A 16,542-nucleotide genomic window follows, 5' to 3' on the forward strand; every position below is an offset into this window, starting at 1 on the left:
ATGGAGAGCCTCTAATGCGTGTTTGTGGGACACTGTACTCTCGTCCCAAACAATGATCTCACACTCTTGGAAAACTTTGGCTGATCCTGTATTTTTGTTAATGTTGAAAATTGGATTTTACGAGTGACCAATGGTTGTGTGATGGAATTATGTCATATGTGATGTCATCAGTGATGTCATTTGTGTATTGTATCCAAACAGACAAAAACCTGCTCCTTGATCTCAGGAATCATCATGCAAAATTTGGTTACGCTCTCTTAAGAGGTGTCCAAATGTATAGCGAACAGACAAACAGCTTTCCAAAATATAACTTCTGTTGCTGAGTCCCCCTGCCCCCACACCCACAGTGCTCTCGCCCCCCCCCCTACCTTCCTGTCGGCGTCAAATGACGCCGTGGGGTCATGCGACGTGACCCTGCGTCAGTTGACGCTGCGTTGCCATGGCGACGCGTCAATCACCGGGCCCCCCCCAAAAAAATTCGGCACACCCCCCCACTTTGCGCACCCTTGTAGTAGATGACACCATCCAGTAAATGTTGCCAGCATGCTCTCCTAAACTGATCCTGTTTCACATTCTTCCAGAAGCATTAAAAGCAAGAGTAAATAGTGAAAAAGTTCCATTGCAAAAGAGTAGCAGTAACCCTTTCAGTGCTTGCAGAAAATACCATGCTTTGATAGCAGGGACTCACCATTAGGATACGGCGTTTCACAAAGGGTTAGAAAATCCACGATGGAATAATCCATTTCTAAAACAGCCGTGCTTTTCCCGTGCATGACCGTTAAGCAGGGTCTTCTTCCAACAGTATCGTACGACAAGCCCCCTGATAGGATGATAAAGGGCTCCCTGTAAAAACAAAAAAAGAGGTCACATTGGTATTGGTTACACCAGTATCTAAACTGTAATGTTAACGTTGCAATAACATTTAATACCGTAGTATATGCCAACCCGTACCTTCATATAACCAATCACTCCTTATTTTACTTTAAAGAGGTAACCCAAGCACGCAATGTTGTTTGCAATTTTTATTTTATTTTTAACACAGGATTGAAGCAGTGGGTCTCCGGAGCTAAACCCCGTTCATTTCAGCTCCGGGGACCCCCTGTTTACGAGGATACCGACCTCCGTAGAGCATGCCACTAGTCGCTCTCTCGGCTAGTAGGGTTCATGTAATGGCGGTGTTTCAAAGCTTCCGCGCTCTGCGGGCCAATAGGAGCTGTTACGCCATCATGTTCGGCTTCCTATTGGCCCAAGTTACGCGGGAGCTTTAAACTTTCCCGAGAGACCAGCAAACCCCTATCACGGGAATGCAGAGAGACACCGGAGCTGAAATTAATGGGGTTCATCTGCGGAGACCCCCTGCTTCAAACCGATGTTAAAAAAAAAAAAAAAAAAAAAAATGCGCATGAATTGTGCATTTAAAGCTTATACTTTGTAGTATATGACATTCAGCAGAAGCTTGTTGGTACAGCTCTATCGCTCTCCCTAACCCAACTACAACATGTCCAATAATCATCTAGAACCTTACAAAACATCCGAACCAGATCCATATTTATTATCATAGTGCACCGATTTCAGTTTAGGATCCTTGATGAAAAGCAACTGCAAATATGTGCAAGACTTCACGTCTATTGCAGGGACATTAAATGATCTTATATCAAACTTGGTAAAACAAGCTACAAACTCTACAAACTGTGCTATCCTAACAGATATGGCTGCTACTGTGTTAGCCAGTAGGAAGAGCCTGTTCTGAGAAATCGGATCAGTCCTGGGGCCCATATCTTCAGTATGGCATACTGTACACAAATAATACAAGGTGCAGAGGACAGCAACAAAACGGATGCCTGGCTTACCCAGATATTAATCAAGAGAGAAGATACATGACCTCTAGATGTACTGGAGAGATAGGGTGGGGGGGTGGGGGGGATGTGACAGAAATGTTAAAGCACATTATGGTTAGCATTAGCAGTAAGGAAAAGATGGAAGCATTTGTAGGGAGGAAACCCTGTGTGAGCACCTTTTACTTCAGTTTCCCTGCATAGATGGTGCAAAGTAATACAGTAAAGGAAAAGAGCAAGGGATCAAATCGTATCTAAGACTTTAAAGCAATTGAGAAAAAAGGCAATATTTATTAAGTGGGGCTAAGCTATAAGAAACCTTATGGTCGTTCACTAATTCCCGTTGCTGTATTTTCTTTAATGATATCCTTTTCAGGAAAGCGCTGGTCTTCTCTATTTACCTGGATTAGCCTTAGCACTGCTTAGTAAGTATAGTCCTAGATCTCTTTAATATTGATGTTTCTTGGTCCTAATGGCAGTATGGGATATCAAAATGACCTTATTGCACATACATACATACATATATATATATATATATATATATATATATATATATATATATATATATATATATAAAAAGATGAACAGCCGGCACTCCAATGATAAATAGATAAACATACGATACCGTTCGCACGGGAATCAGCAGACAGCACTCAGGTTAAGATTTGTAGAATATATATTGTAGAAAAGACACAAATCACCAACGTTTCGGACCCACAAACGGAACCTTCCTCAGGGTAAGCAAGTGTGTGAGGGTAAGCAAGCATGTGAGGAGAAGCAAGTGTGTGAGGAGAAGCAAGTGTGTGAGGAGAAGCAAGTGTGTGAGGAGAAGCAAGTGTGTGAGGAGAAGCAAGTGTGTGAGGAGAAGCAAGTGTGTGAGGGTATGCAAGTGTGTGAGGGTACGCAAGTGTGTGAGGGTACGCAAGGGTGTGAGGGTAAGCAAGTGTGTGTGTGTGTGTGTGTGTCTGGGTAAGCAAGTGTGTGAGGGTAAGCAAGTGTGTGAGGGTACGCAAGTGTGTGAGGGTATGCAAGTGTGTGAGGGTAATTAAGTGTTTGAGGGTAAGCAAGTTTGTGAGGGTAAGCAAGTGTGTGAGGGTAAGCAAGTGTGTGAGGGTAAGCAAGTGTGTGTGTGTCTGGGTAAGCAAGTGTGTGAGGGTAAGCAAGTGTGTGTGTCTGGGTAAGCAAGTGTGTGTGTCTGGGTAAGCAAGTGTGTGAGGGTAAGCTATTGTGTGAGGGTAAGCAAGTGTGTGTGTCTGGGTAAGCAAGTGTGTGTGTCTGGGTAAGCAAGTGTGTGAGGGGAAGCAAGTGTGTGTCTGGGTAAGCAAGTGTGTGTGTCTGGGTAAGCAAGTGTGTGAGGGTAAGCTATTGTGTGAGGGTAAGCAAGTGTGTGTGTCTGGGTAAGCAAGTGTGTGTGTCTGGGTAAGCAAGTGTGTGAGGGTAAGCAAGTGTGTGTGTGTGTGTCTGGGTAAGCAAGTGTGTGAGGGTAAGCAAGTGTGTGTGTCGGGGTAAGCAAGTGTGTGAGGGTAAGCAAGTGTGTGTGTCTTGGTAAGCAAGTGTGTGTCTGGGTAAGCAAGTGTGTGAGGGTAAGCAAATGTGTGAGGGTAAGCAAATGTGAGTGGTTTGGAAAGTGTGTGAGTGGCTAAGTGAGGGGATGAGGGAGAGATGCTGGGAGGAAGAGAGAGGCTTATGGGAAAAAGAGAGAGATGATGGGGACAGGGTAGGAGATTATGGGAAGGGGAGGAGGAGAGAGGATGGGTGGATTGAGGGGCGAAGAGGAGATGGGGAGAGAGAGCGGGGCTGGGGAGATAGGAGAGGGGGAGAGAGGTCGTAGAGTGACAGTGGTAATGGAGAGAGGAGATGTGGAGAGGGAGATAAATCAATCAATAATACAGCATAATTGTGTGTGGGTATGCAAGTGTGTGTGTGTGTGTGTTTGTGTGTGTGTGGATATGCAAGTGTGTAAGTATGTATAAGTAAGTGATTGTGTGTGGGGGGGGGTAAGGAAGTGTGTGTGGGTGTGTGTGGGTTAGTGTGAGTGGGTAAGTATGTGTAGGAGGTGTGTGGGTTAGTGTGAGTGGGTAAGTATGTGTAGGAGGTGTGTGTGAGTGTGTGGGTAAGTGTGTGTGAGTGTGTGGGTAAGTGTGTGTGTGTGGGGGGGAGGGTAAGTGTGTGTGTGGGGGTAGGTGTGTGTGTGTGTGTAAGTGTGGGTAAGTAAGTGTCCGCAATCAGTTCAGATCGAGTCCTGCGCTTCGACACTATCTCCACTACCAAAATAGGCAGGATTTTTGGATGTAGCTACTACGTCATCAGGCATCCAAAGGGTTAAAGCTTACTTACAATTCAATATTATTCAATCAATAGAATCAATGCAGCTTTAGTTCCATCTTACTCATTCACTTTATGCTAAACATTTATATACTGCATGTTTGCAGTTACGGGCAAACCTTAAATTTACCTCTGTGAATGCTTAATTGCCATTTTTACTACATTTATACTACACTGATTAAAACCCTTTCTTGTTGGAAAGGTCTATCTAAAAATGCATTGTGGAATACAGCAAGCGTTGAATATTCACCTATTGGAAGCGTAGGTAGCCTGGTTTAACAGGCACAGACAGCAAGTGCGGAGTAAATGTTTACTGCATGCAAATTTGTATCAAACCACTGGTGGCTATTTCCTTACAGTGCACTCTGTATTTATAACTAATTTAGGATTTTGACAGCTATCCATTAGTACACTCTGTTTAGAAGCCTGCCTAGGTACACAAGCATCCCTGTGAAGAACTCCTAAGGGATTAATGCAAATAAAACCAGCACAGTCAGTGCCTATAGAATCATGCGAGGAAAATGCAATTGGCTCTAGGTGGCTTAAAAACGAACAACACAGAATTGAACGAAAGGTTGAATTTGATGGGCGTCTTTTTTCAGTCTCGACGTCAATATGACTATGTAAAAAGGCAGCCAAAATAATCATATTTGCAGGCAATTGTCTTTAAGAAGTTGGTTGAGGTTCGTGTCTGCAGTGACAAGCAATACAGCTCAACCCCGTTATAACGCGATCCATTACAACGTGAATCCGCTTATAACGCGATGCAAGCGTGGCTCCCAATTTTTATATTTATGAATACTTTACAACACAATTATTGGTGTCTTAAATACTTTATTGTACAATGCATACCATTGTACATTATTTCTAACGCGATCCGCTTATAGCGCAATGTGATTCTTTGGCCCCCAAGCACAGCGTTATAAGGGGGTTGAGCTGTATAAGGTGCAAAATGAGTTGTTTCACTAAAGAGTTTGGGTCTTCAGCTAACGTCTGTCCATTTATTTTACCTAAAATAAAAAGAAAAATCTAACAGCCAAGATATTGCCATGCAGCTTAAATAAATGCTATCCAAGTTTTCCATATGGAATGTGAGCCACACCAAGTGAATGTACCTAGTTTGCATATGTATTACATCAGGTTCACATTTCTTTGCACATGGCCGCTTGTCCTAAGCCATCCTGACGTACTGACCTAACTAGCTGCCCAAGCAGCAAGATAAATGTAAAGTGTAGCCACTGAGGAATTCTGAACCTTGCATTAAATATAAAATCATGGCTGGTGTAAAGCTCAGATTTGTGAAGAAGTTTAATAACATGATAAACATGAGGGAGCACAGCAGATAACACTTGCCTCTAAGGGCCTGATGCTCAAAGCCCCGATAAATCACGGCTCATAATGTGACGTTACCTAAAACGGGAATAGACGTGATGTTCCCGCAGTTAACATCGTATCCCCAATGCTAATAATATGCAAAATAATGTACAAACTACATCTCATTAGCATATATTTAATGTCATGTTATCGTAATATAAAGGTGCGCTTTCGGACGTGAAGGTATGTCAGTCTTGGCATTATCCTGATCCATCCACCGAAATATGCGTTTTGCTTAAAGCTGCAGTTCAGTCTTTTTTTTTTTTTTTTTTACATTTATTTTTTTACTTCAATAGTTTCATGTGTGCAATCTCTAATTACCTAAAGAACTGTATAGCTGCAGGTCAATTCGTTCTCCATGTATTGATAGGTCGAAATTTGGTGACATATTAAAAGCTGGGATTTGTTTATAATCTGCTTGTCTGTCAGTGGAAGCTCATGAATATTCATGAGCATTCCTGCACTGACATGTGCTAGAGGGAGGGCAGTGCTGACAAAGCGGTGTGCCAGGGCTTGTGACAGGACATGAAGGGGCAGTGCCTTAGCAAATGGCTGTTAAAATAGAATACAAGAAAATTGGTCTTTCAAAGTTGTTTTTTTAAAAACAGAAAATGCTAAAAGTATTTTTTCTTACTACAGAACTGATTTATTAAAAAAAACACACATGCAGGATATTGACTGAACTGCAGCTTTAAGTGAAGAGAGAGAGAGAGAGAGGAGAGGGAAATAATACGATGTTATTTAAATTATGCCCAACTGTAGCGTTACACCAATCCAGGAAAATTACTATTTTAGTGTCTGGGTTGGAGCAACGCCATGTTTAGGTATAACTAAATAACACAAAATTACGTCCCAGCGTTAACCTTAGCAGATTTTAGTGGATATGGGATGTTTTGATAATGCCTCATTTACATCGCACTATCACTAATGTCCGGTATGTTAACGCTATGCTCTTACGGTTCAAATGTCTTAACGCATTGTTATTGTCCTTTGTAGATATATCGTTACTGATAAGGGATTTAATGAAGCTTTGAGCATCTGGGCCCAAATGGCAAGGTTTTAAAAGCTCTGTACACACTAATATATCTATGAAGAATAGTCTTGTTAATTAATTAAAAGGTGCAACAGTATGCAACAAATTTACACTCTTCCAGAGACAATATGGCTGCAAGAATTCGGCTTAGGACGAAGTCCATTGATTGTAAGCTGTATGGGACAGGAAAACCTGCACAATCTGCACACTGACACGTCATTAGCCAAGTTGCCGATCGATCCGTTCTCCTGTAATCGATCGCTTTGTTTGGGGTTATTTAAGTCACTGTTATTGCTGCAAAACAGTACCCATGATGCAAAGTTCTGTGAGGACGATCATGTGACCAGGCAGTTACTAGATACAATTGGTTCACTGCTAGGGAGAGGGCAGGGCTCAAGAGCCAGAGCCTGTCTCAGAAGGGGAAGGGGGGGGGGGGGTGACTTTGTAAATGGTTTCTATAGAAACAAAAATGCTTGCTACATTAGAATACATTAAAAATTGTTTAAAAAAAAAAAAGCTACAAGTATTTTCTCATAGTACAGAACTGATTTATTAAAAAAACACACGTGTAGGGTATTGCTTGAACTGAAGCTTTAACAGATTTTTGCCACAAATTTGGAACAGATTTTGAAGAACCTGATCCTGGTATTCTTTTACAGTTTTTCAGAATGGACTAGACAAAGGACTTAGGGGCCTATTCTAGAAGCCTTCACAACCCACTTATCGACCATTTTTAGCTGTTTTCGGCCAAAACCGCCGACATCGATTAAAAAAGCCTCGATAAGTGGGCAGCGAATGCATTTTTGGCTACTGTCCCCTTTATCCATCTCCTCTGACCCCAATAAACAGGCTACTGCAGTTGAACCCCTTCATTGCCTTAGCGTCTAGCCGCAAAGGTAATGAAGCTGTTTTAATAACAATTTTAGTGTACGTGAGCAGGGGGTCTTCAGAGCAGAACCGTGTTGATTTCAGGTCACGTGACCAGGACATTTAAATGCATTGGAGATACCGGCACCCCATAACGGGGCCTGTATCTCAGGAAGCAGGGGGTCCCCGGACCTGAAATCAATGCGGTTCTGCTGCGGAGACCTCGTGCTCATCTACACTAGTATTAAAATTGCTATTAAAACCCTGCGATCGCTGGCGAGATATGGCAGGGAGAGGCGGCTCTCTCTCTGCGCAGCTCTCTATGCAGCTGGCCTGCCCATATCGCTGCAGATCCACGGGCGAGACCTTTTGAGAGAGGCGAATATCACATGGAAAACAAAATTATTAGTAATAGTCAGCATGGATTTATGAAGGATAAATCATGCCAAATTAACCTTATTTGTTTCTTTGAGGAGGTAAGTAGGAATTTAGACCAGGGTAATACAGTTGATGTGGTCTACTTAGATTTTGCAAAGGCTTGTGATACGTTTCCACACAAGAGGTTTGGTGTAAAAAATAAAGAAAATTGGACTCAGTAAAAATATATGCACCAGGATTGAAAACTGGTTGAAGGATAGACAACAGAGGGTTGTCATAAATTGAACTTTTTCAGGTTGGGCTAAGGTCGTGGGTGGAGTACTTCAGGGATCTGTACTGGGACCCCTGCTTTTTAACTTGTTTATTAATGACCTTGAGGTTGGCATCGAGAGCAAAGTCTCCATCTTTGCTGATGATACTAAATTGTGTAAGGTAGTAGAATCAGAGCAGGATGTCATTTCTCTCCAGAAGGAACTTGGAGAGACTGGAAACTTGGGCAGGTAAATGGCAGATGAGGTTTAATGCATATAAATGTTATGCATTTGGGAAACAAAAATAAACAGGCGACTTACAAATTAAATGGGGATAAATTAGGAAAATCCTTGATGGAGAAGGATTTAGGAGTCTTTATAGACAGCAGATTTAGCAATTATGCCCCAAAGTCATGCAGTAGTTGCAAAGGCAAACAAGATCTTATCTTGCATTAAACGGGCAATGGATGGAAGGGAAGTAAACATAATTATGCCCCTTTACAAAGCATTAGTAAGACCACACCTTGAATATGGAGTACAATTTGGGGCATCTCTCCTTAGAAAAGACATTATGGAACTAGAGAAAGTGCAGAGAAGAGCCACCAAATTAATAAAGGGGGTGGATAATCTGATTTATGAGGAGAGGCTAGCGAAATTAGATTTGTTTACATTAGAAAAGAGGCATCTAAAGAGGGGATATGATAACGATATACAAATATATTCAGGGACAGTACTGTACAAGAAGCTTTCAAAATAATTATTCATCGCAAGGGCAGTACACAGGGGGCATCCCTTAAGGTTGGAGGAAAAAAAGATTTCACCAGCAACAAAGGAAAGGATTCTTTACAGTAAAGACAGTTAAAATGTGGAATTCATTATCCATGGAGACTGTGATGGCAGATACAATAGATATGTTAAAAAAAGGGCATCTTTTAGAAACACTGCAGACCTTTATAAAATAATGTGGTCAGAAGTTAGAAAATATATATGAATAAAAACAATTTTATTAATCATGTAGGTGTGCTTAAAAATGATATAAACCCACTATTTGGGTATATATCTGGATGCTAAAGTCACTCAGTATCAATGGTCTATAAGAGCTTAGGCACAATTGCCAGTTTGTAATGGGTAAGAGACAGGGTAAATTCATATACGCTTAATCGTCCCTAAATGTTACTCTTATTGCTGTAACATTCTCAGTTGGCAGTGGGTAAATTTAAGCCCTTGTAGTGTACTCTGTTGAGTCAGTCTTGCTGCGCCTGCTGTCTGGTAGAAATGCAAGACTCCTGTATAAGTATCAGGAAAACAAGTGTCTTATACAGATACACTACCGGCATATATTGTGAGTCCTTAAAGGGATATAATTCGTAAAAAGTTGTCTGTCTGCACATACTCCGTGGTTAGTGCACTGTTAAGTTATTAACCAATGCTATGACGAAGGTAGGCGTCAAGGTAGGTATACTTATAATGTGAACATATAGTGTGTTGTCTATAAGGATATGCACCCGATCTTTCTACAGTTGAAGGAGTCTCCCCAGTATAGCGTGGTATGCTGAGTAAACCCTCACACGTTAGTGGAGTTTACGTGATGTAATACTCTGAGAATGTGGTATCAAAATCAGAGCTAGTGGATACCGTCAGAATGTAAAAAACTGCTTAGGGCTATTTTCCTTAAGCTTCTGGTAGGTAGACTTCGTGGGAAGCTTTTAACTGCGCATGCTTCGTGATGGATAGATAGTGAACCTGTTAATCAATACACAGAACTTTGTGAAAGTTGAGGTCAGTGTAGGTAAATTATAATATACAATGTAGTACAATTGGTACTGGCGCTAGATATCTTCCAGATGTAACGTATAGGCTCAAACAAACGTGACAAGCTGATAAGGCTTATGTATAATTACTCTAGGGATGTTGTTGATCTCAGAGTAAGTATAACCATTCAGTGGGTAGAAACTGTTTGAGGGTATTTTACCTTCAGCCTTGGATGAAGCAGGTCTGCTGCCTGTTCCGAACACACACGCTAATGGAGTTCACGTGTTGTTTTCCTCTGAGAATGTAATGTCAATCTCAGAGGAAGTATACAACTTCAGTATGTGAAAAATGCTTAGGGATATTTTCCCTACGTTATAGTAAGTAAACTTCGTGAGAATATATTAACAGTGCATGCTCCGTAGTAGGTACATAGTTAACCTGTTGCTCAAAACACAGTGGATATAGCCTACTTAGGGGTATTTGGCCTCTGCCCTAGATAAAGCCGGTCTGCTGTCTGCTACAGACACAGTGGTATCTCTTGAAGTCTCTAAGATTCCCAACGGAGTACATACGATTTCAACAGATAGAGTATCAGCTGGTTAATTTAACAATGAACTGAGAAAAGCTCTTGAAACTGAGTGAACTATTAGACTTTAATAAATAATTGTCAGCTATGACCCGACATGCGGCATGTTTCGTCGCTGACTGCGACTTCTTCCGGGGTGGGATCCATCACGAAGCATGCACAGTTAAAAGCTTCCCACAAAGTCTACCTACCAGAAGCTTAAGGAAAATAGACCTAAGCAGTTTTTTACAGTCTGACGGTATCCACTAGCTCTGATTTTGATACCACATTCTCAGAGTATTACATCACGTAAACTCCACTAACGTGTGAGGGTTTACTCAGCATACCACGCTATACTGGGGAGACTCCTTCAACTGTAGCAAGATCAGGCGCATATCCTTATAGACAACACACTATATGTTCACATTAAAAGTATACCTACCTTGATGCCTACCTTCGTCATAGCATTGGTTAATAACTTAACAGTGCACTAACCACGGAGTATGTGCAGACAGACAACTTTTTACGAAGTATACCCCTTTAAGGACTCACAATATATGCCGGTAGTGTATCTGTATAAGACACTCGTTTTCCTGATACTTATACAGGAGACTTGCATTTCTACCAGACAGCAGGCGCAGTAAGTCTGACTCAACAGAGTACACTACAAGGGCTTAAATTTACCCACTGCCAACTGAGAATGTTACAGCAATAAGTAACATTTAGGGACGATTAAGCGTATATGAATTTACCCTGTCTCTTACCCATTACAAACTGGCAATTGTGCCTAAGCTCTTATAGACCATTGATACTGAGTGACTTTAGCATCCAGATATATACCCAAATAGTGGGTTTATATCATTTTTAAGCACACCTACATGATTAATAAAATTGTTTTTATTCATATATATTTTCTAACCTCTGACCACATTATTTTATAAAGGACTGCAGTGCGCCTACATCAGGGATCTTTCTGTACCCTCCTTAGGTACACCTCTATATTCATATTGCCATTCTCCCAGGCAGCACGCATTTACCACCAAGGGGTTTTTGAGCAAGGTCTCTCTGTACAATATTTCATCTTTTAGAAACTAAAGGTATTCAGGGACATACCTAATAAGTAAACATAGGAAGGATGTTGATCCACGGAGTAATCTGATTGCCAATTCTTGGATTCAGGAAGGAATTTATTTTTCCCCTTATGAGATATAATAGGATGATATTTCACTGGGGATTTGTGTTTGCCTTCCTCTGGATCAATATACTGTATGTACAGATATAGGATAAAGTATCTGTCGTCTAAATTTAGCATAGGTTGAACTTGATGGACTTATGTCTTTTTCAACTCCATCTTCTATGTAACTATGCAAGACCGGATGTTCATCATTCCAGTGTTTCAGGAAGGGCAGCCAGCTACAAAAGCAATGATTGCAAGATGGATCAAAGCTTGCATTACGATAGCCTACGACCAGGCTGGGGAGGACGCCAGTAAAGATCACAGCCCATTCTACCAAGGAAATGGCAACATCCTGGGTATTCAGAGTGCCAGCTTCTCCTGCCTAACTGTGTAAGGCAGCTGTCTGGTCGTCATTCCATACATTTATAAGACATTATAAATTTGGACGTGCAGGCCTCTGCTGATGCATGCTTTGGCTGTAGGGTACTAAAAGCGGTAGTAACTGAATAAACATCTGTTTATTTTTGGTGTGACTCACTTATTTTTACCCTCCCTTACTGCTTTGGTTTGTCCCAAGTGTGCCCACTGCCATGAAGATGAACAGGAAAAAGGAAAATTGTTTTCATACATATGTAATCCCCGCTCTGGGACTACTATGGGCAGTTAAAGCCCCTATAGGGTTAACGGTATGGATTGTTGCAAAATAATGTGCCCTTTCCCAGATTTGGTGCAAAGTTACTAGGCAGAAGCATAGCGACGCCCACCTTCCAGAAGGTGGTCATCCTTTCAATTAGTATAGGACAGGATGTATACTTTTAGCTCCACCCACCTCCTAGAAGGTGCTTATCCTATCACCTGCTATAGAATGGCTTTGTAGAATCCAAACCACTCCCCCTGTAGGCATGATGATCAGTGATGTCACTAGTAGTTATTAATAGGAGGGGATTAGAACTCTACGCTCAAATCCCAGGAGGAGAGCCAGAGGAGGGGGTCTCACCTGTAAATATGTACACAGTTATGTCATAGTGTAGTCTAGAGTAGCAGCCCCTTTGTTGTTTTGATAGATAGAGAAGTGCCCTTGAAGATAGGCTTCCTAGAAGTGTAGGAGTCATAGCAGTACGGGCTCCCAGAGGGGAGACCTGTGTCCCCTATGAGTTGCCCAATATGTAGCTGGGACTATTCTGATAAAGAATCAGACAGAAGCCTGAAGGCCTATCCCTGTGGTGTGCACCCCCAAGGGAATGAGAAGAGACAATACAGTGGACCATGCCCTCTGTTACCCTATTCAGGACACAATATATATAGAGAAAAGTAATAGAGAGACAAGCTGTCCGTAATCCCCAGATGGGATATTCAGGGTAGCCCGAGCAGGGGCCCTGCAAGAAATAGTTATATCGAAAGGAAACCTATCATAAACGTGTTTGCTCATGTAACCCGTTCAAAGCTTCTGCCTCTTTAATAATGCAATAATGCACCTGGAGAAGAAGTTGTAACCTATGAATCATCAATAAAGCTGTCTTGTTTATAACTACAGTACAAAGTTCCTGGCGACCATCTTTAACATCTGCATATACGCCCAGTACCCCTGACAAAGGTAAAGCACCTTGAGTGGGCAGATACACAGACATCTATGTAAACTCCCTTATAGCTGGGTAGGGAGGGTTACACTTGCAGTCATTTTCATTTCCTGGAATCTTTCCATGGCAGTGGGCATCTTCCCTGCCCATTAGTTGTTTATGTACCAATTATATTGATGTATCGTTCATTTGTTGGGAAAACTTAAGACTACCTGCAGGTAGGAGGAGGAGCTACTTATAGAAAGTACTACCTGCAGGAAAGTTGTCTGTCCTATCCTGGCTGGAGGAGCTGAACCCAAGTGTGCCCACTGCCATGGAAAAACTCCAGGAAAATACAATTACTATAAGTATGAAAACAATTTTCCTCTTTTAGAACTTTTTGGATAATTTCATTTTAACAATTCCATTTACAAAAATATAATAATATAATACAGTAGGTGTCATTTCCATATTCCTGCTACTACAATCCTGGACACTCCAAGTAGAACCATCAGGCAACCATATTACATTGTGAAAAAACTACTATCACACTGTAGATCATTCTATGTTCATCTTTGTGATACCCTCCAGGACTCAATGTATAATGTATATTGATGTTTCTTTTATTTGCTCAAAATGCCCTTTTTTCTCTTAATCTATGATTCCTCTCACACTTTCCAGCTCATCTTTGTTACTGTTACTTCACTCACTTGTCACTGATTTTGATTGTGTTGTGAATTGGCATTTCATACGCTATGCTATAATAAAGGCAATTTTACGCCTCAACAGCTAAATCATTATGTTTCATAGCCTGACAGCACTGTAATATATCTATGAGTTGTGGGTTTTTTTTATATATACTTTTGGATTTGCAAAGTTCTGTAATAAAATATTGCTCAATCATTTCTCACCAAACATTATACAGTACAAAGTTTATGTGAAAAGAGTAAGACTTTTTAGAAGCTATAATGATACTGTTATACTTGGAGTATTCCACGCTTGAAAAAGCTGGGTGCTTATTTTTTGAGGGTGCTTTTAACAGAGCAAGTTCTGTTACCCTGAAGCACAGGGTTAATACCTACTTGTAGTCCACTTCTACATTTTCAGGGAGCTGGCTTTCCCCGAAAAGCAGAGCTCTGGTGCAAGGCAGCTCACCGACTCTTAGGCATTAAGCCACAGGCTCTGAACGACTCTTGTTCCTATTGCCTGTTTCTGACCATAGACGCTGGGACTGACAGAAGCCTGCCCCATTCGGTCAGTGTGAGCATTGCAAACCGAGGGCTGTGGATATACAGTACCTACATTCACCTGTTACAGTAGTAGAGTAATGCAGAGTCAGCCCTGCCACCAAGGGCTTATTCTGCATTACTCAACTACAGTGGTAACCCTGCTACCAAGGGCTGTGCTTATCCCATATAAATACTGATGCATACACAAGAGTTGTTAAAAACAAAAAAAAGGATCCAGTTTTGAAAATATTTTCTCTCATAGTTTGAGTGTTTCCCACATCATTTTTAACAAAACCATAAGCAATCAAGTTCTGGCAAAACCAAAACACTAGTGAAAGAACACACCCTTCGTACCAACGTGACATTACAGATTCCTTCTTCAGTGCTGTACTCTAATGCAGACTCTTTTGGAAACTGGAGCGCACCAGCACACAGAGAACCTGCAGTCCTACACTCCGCACACCACTGTCAAACTCTACTACCTTTTTAGTTGTGGTCACGGAGGGTGTAACGACTGCGGTGTGAGGATCGCAAGATTGAAGCTGGTCTTGCTGTGCTGTACCTTCCACCAGCAGCCACAGCACAGACCAGGATGTCGAAAGATACACTGAGGGAAGGGAGGAAGATGAGGCAAAGTAGAGAGAAAGAAGGCAGATGACACGTGATGGCAGAAAAAGACAGGGAAGAGATCACAAGTGGAAGGGAACAGAGATAGGGATAGGGCACAAAGAGGAAAGAGAGAGATGGGGGAAAGAGGAGGTATAGCGATGAAGAAATTAGCTGCCTTTTACCCCATTAATGCACTTGCATTCCCCTATGGAGAATTACATACAGGCAGAGTGCTACATTAGTATTAAATATAGTCCTTAAAAATCATACACACACACACACACACACACACACACACACACACACACACACACACACACACACACACACACACACACACACACACACACACACACACACACACACACACACACACACACACACACACACAATATATTAGGGAAGAAAAAAAATGTTCAGCTAGAGAGACCTGAACCTTGATTCAGTTACTTATCTTAAGGGTTCAGTATTCTGTATCAGTGAGTTTTTGGCAGGATATATATATATATATATATATATATATATATATATATATATGGGACAGTCCCGGTTTTTCATGTGCTACCCCGGTTTTTCATGGGCTGTCCCGGTTTCCAATTAATTCTCAAAATGTCCCGGTTTTTAAGTGGGGTCCCGGCTTTTGGGGCTGCGGGGAGCGGAGGATGCTGGCTGCCCTCCCAAGCGGGCGAAGGAAGGGAAGGGGGGGGGGGCGCGGAGATAGCAGGAGAATGCCGGCTGTGATTGGAGGATGCGGGGGGGGGGGGGGGGGGAGTTTTGACGAGGTGCTGCAAGCCGGGCCTCCCCTTCCCTCAGCCCTGCCCCTTCCTTTCTCTCCTCCAGTAATGCTGGGTCCTCCAGTTCCTTAGGCTCCACCCCTCGGTCCCTCACTTTAGGCTCCGCGGGCCTGCCAGTCTCTCATCTGCACTGGCTACCTATGCTGCTCCAGCAGCCCATCCACGGGCCCAAGGTAACCCACATGCCCCCTTACACCCCCTCCCAGACACCTTACCCACCCCAAGGGGGGAGAAGTCTTATTTTTGTGTGTGTTTGCAGAGGTGGGCTTATTGTGTGTGTGTGTGTGTGTGTGTGTGTGACTGTCTGCCTGTGTGTGTCACTGTGTGTGTGTGTCACTGTGTGTGTGTGTGTGTGTGTGTGTGTCACTGTCTTTGTGTGTGTGTGTGTCACTGTGTGTGACTGTATGACTGTGTGTGTGTGCCACTGTCTGTGTGTCACTGTTTGTGTGTGTGTGTGTCACTGTTTGTGTGCCACTCTGTGTGTGTGCCAATCTGTGTGTGTGTGTGTGCCACTGTCTGTGCGTGTGTGCCACTGTGTGTTCATCAATGTGTCTGTGTGTGTGTGTCACCGTCACTGTGTGTGTGTCAATGTCACTGTGTGTGTGTGTTTGTCATTGTGTGTGTGTGTGTCACTGTCACTGTGTGTCACTGTGTGTGTGTGTCACTGTCACTGTGTGTCACTATGTGTGTGTCTCACTGTCACTGTGTGTGCCACTGTCACTGTGTGTGTGTCACTGTGTGTGTCACTGTCACTGTAAGAAGCCTGGGGTCCCACTCCCAGTTGAAGGCATCCAACC

At 42.4% G+C, this 16,542-nt stretch overlaps 1 protein-coding gene across 5 annotated transcripts in view; it reads right to left on the minus strand.

Moving 5' to 3' along the window:
- STXBP5 (syntaxin binding protein 5) overlaps nucleotides 1–16,542 on the minus strand; it is a 485,695-nt gene that overhangs the window by 91,805 nt on the left and 377,348 nt on the right. For all 5 annotated transcript variants that reach the window (XM_075596531.1, XM_075596528.1, XM_075596530.1 and 2 more), the window contains exon 10: nucleotides 689–843. In XM_075596531.1, the coding sequence (XP_075452646.1) occupies nucleotides 689–843 (155 nt within the window). The remainder of the gene's footprint in view (nucleotides 1–688; nucleotides 844–16,542) is intronic.

This window comes from Ascaphus truei, chromosome 4 (assembly GCF_040206685.1).
Source record: "Ascaphus truei isolate aAscTru1 chromosome 4, aAscTru1.hap1, whole genome shotgun sequence".
Classification (NCBI taxonomy): domain Eukaryota; kingdom Metazoa; phylum Chordata; class Amphibia; order Anura; family Ascaphidae; genus Ascaphus; species Ascaphus truei.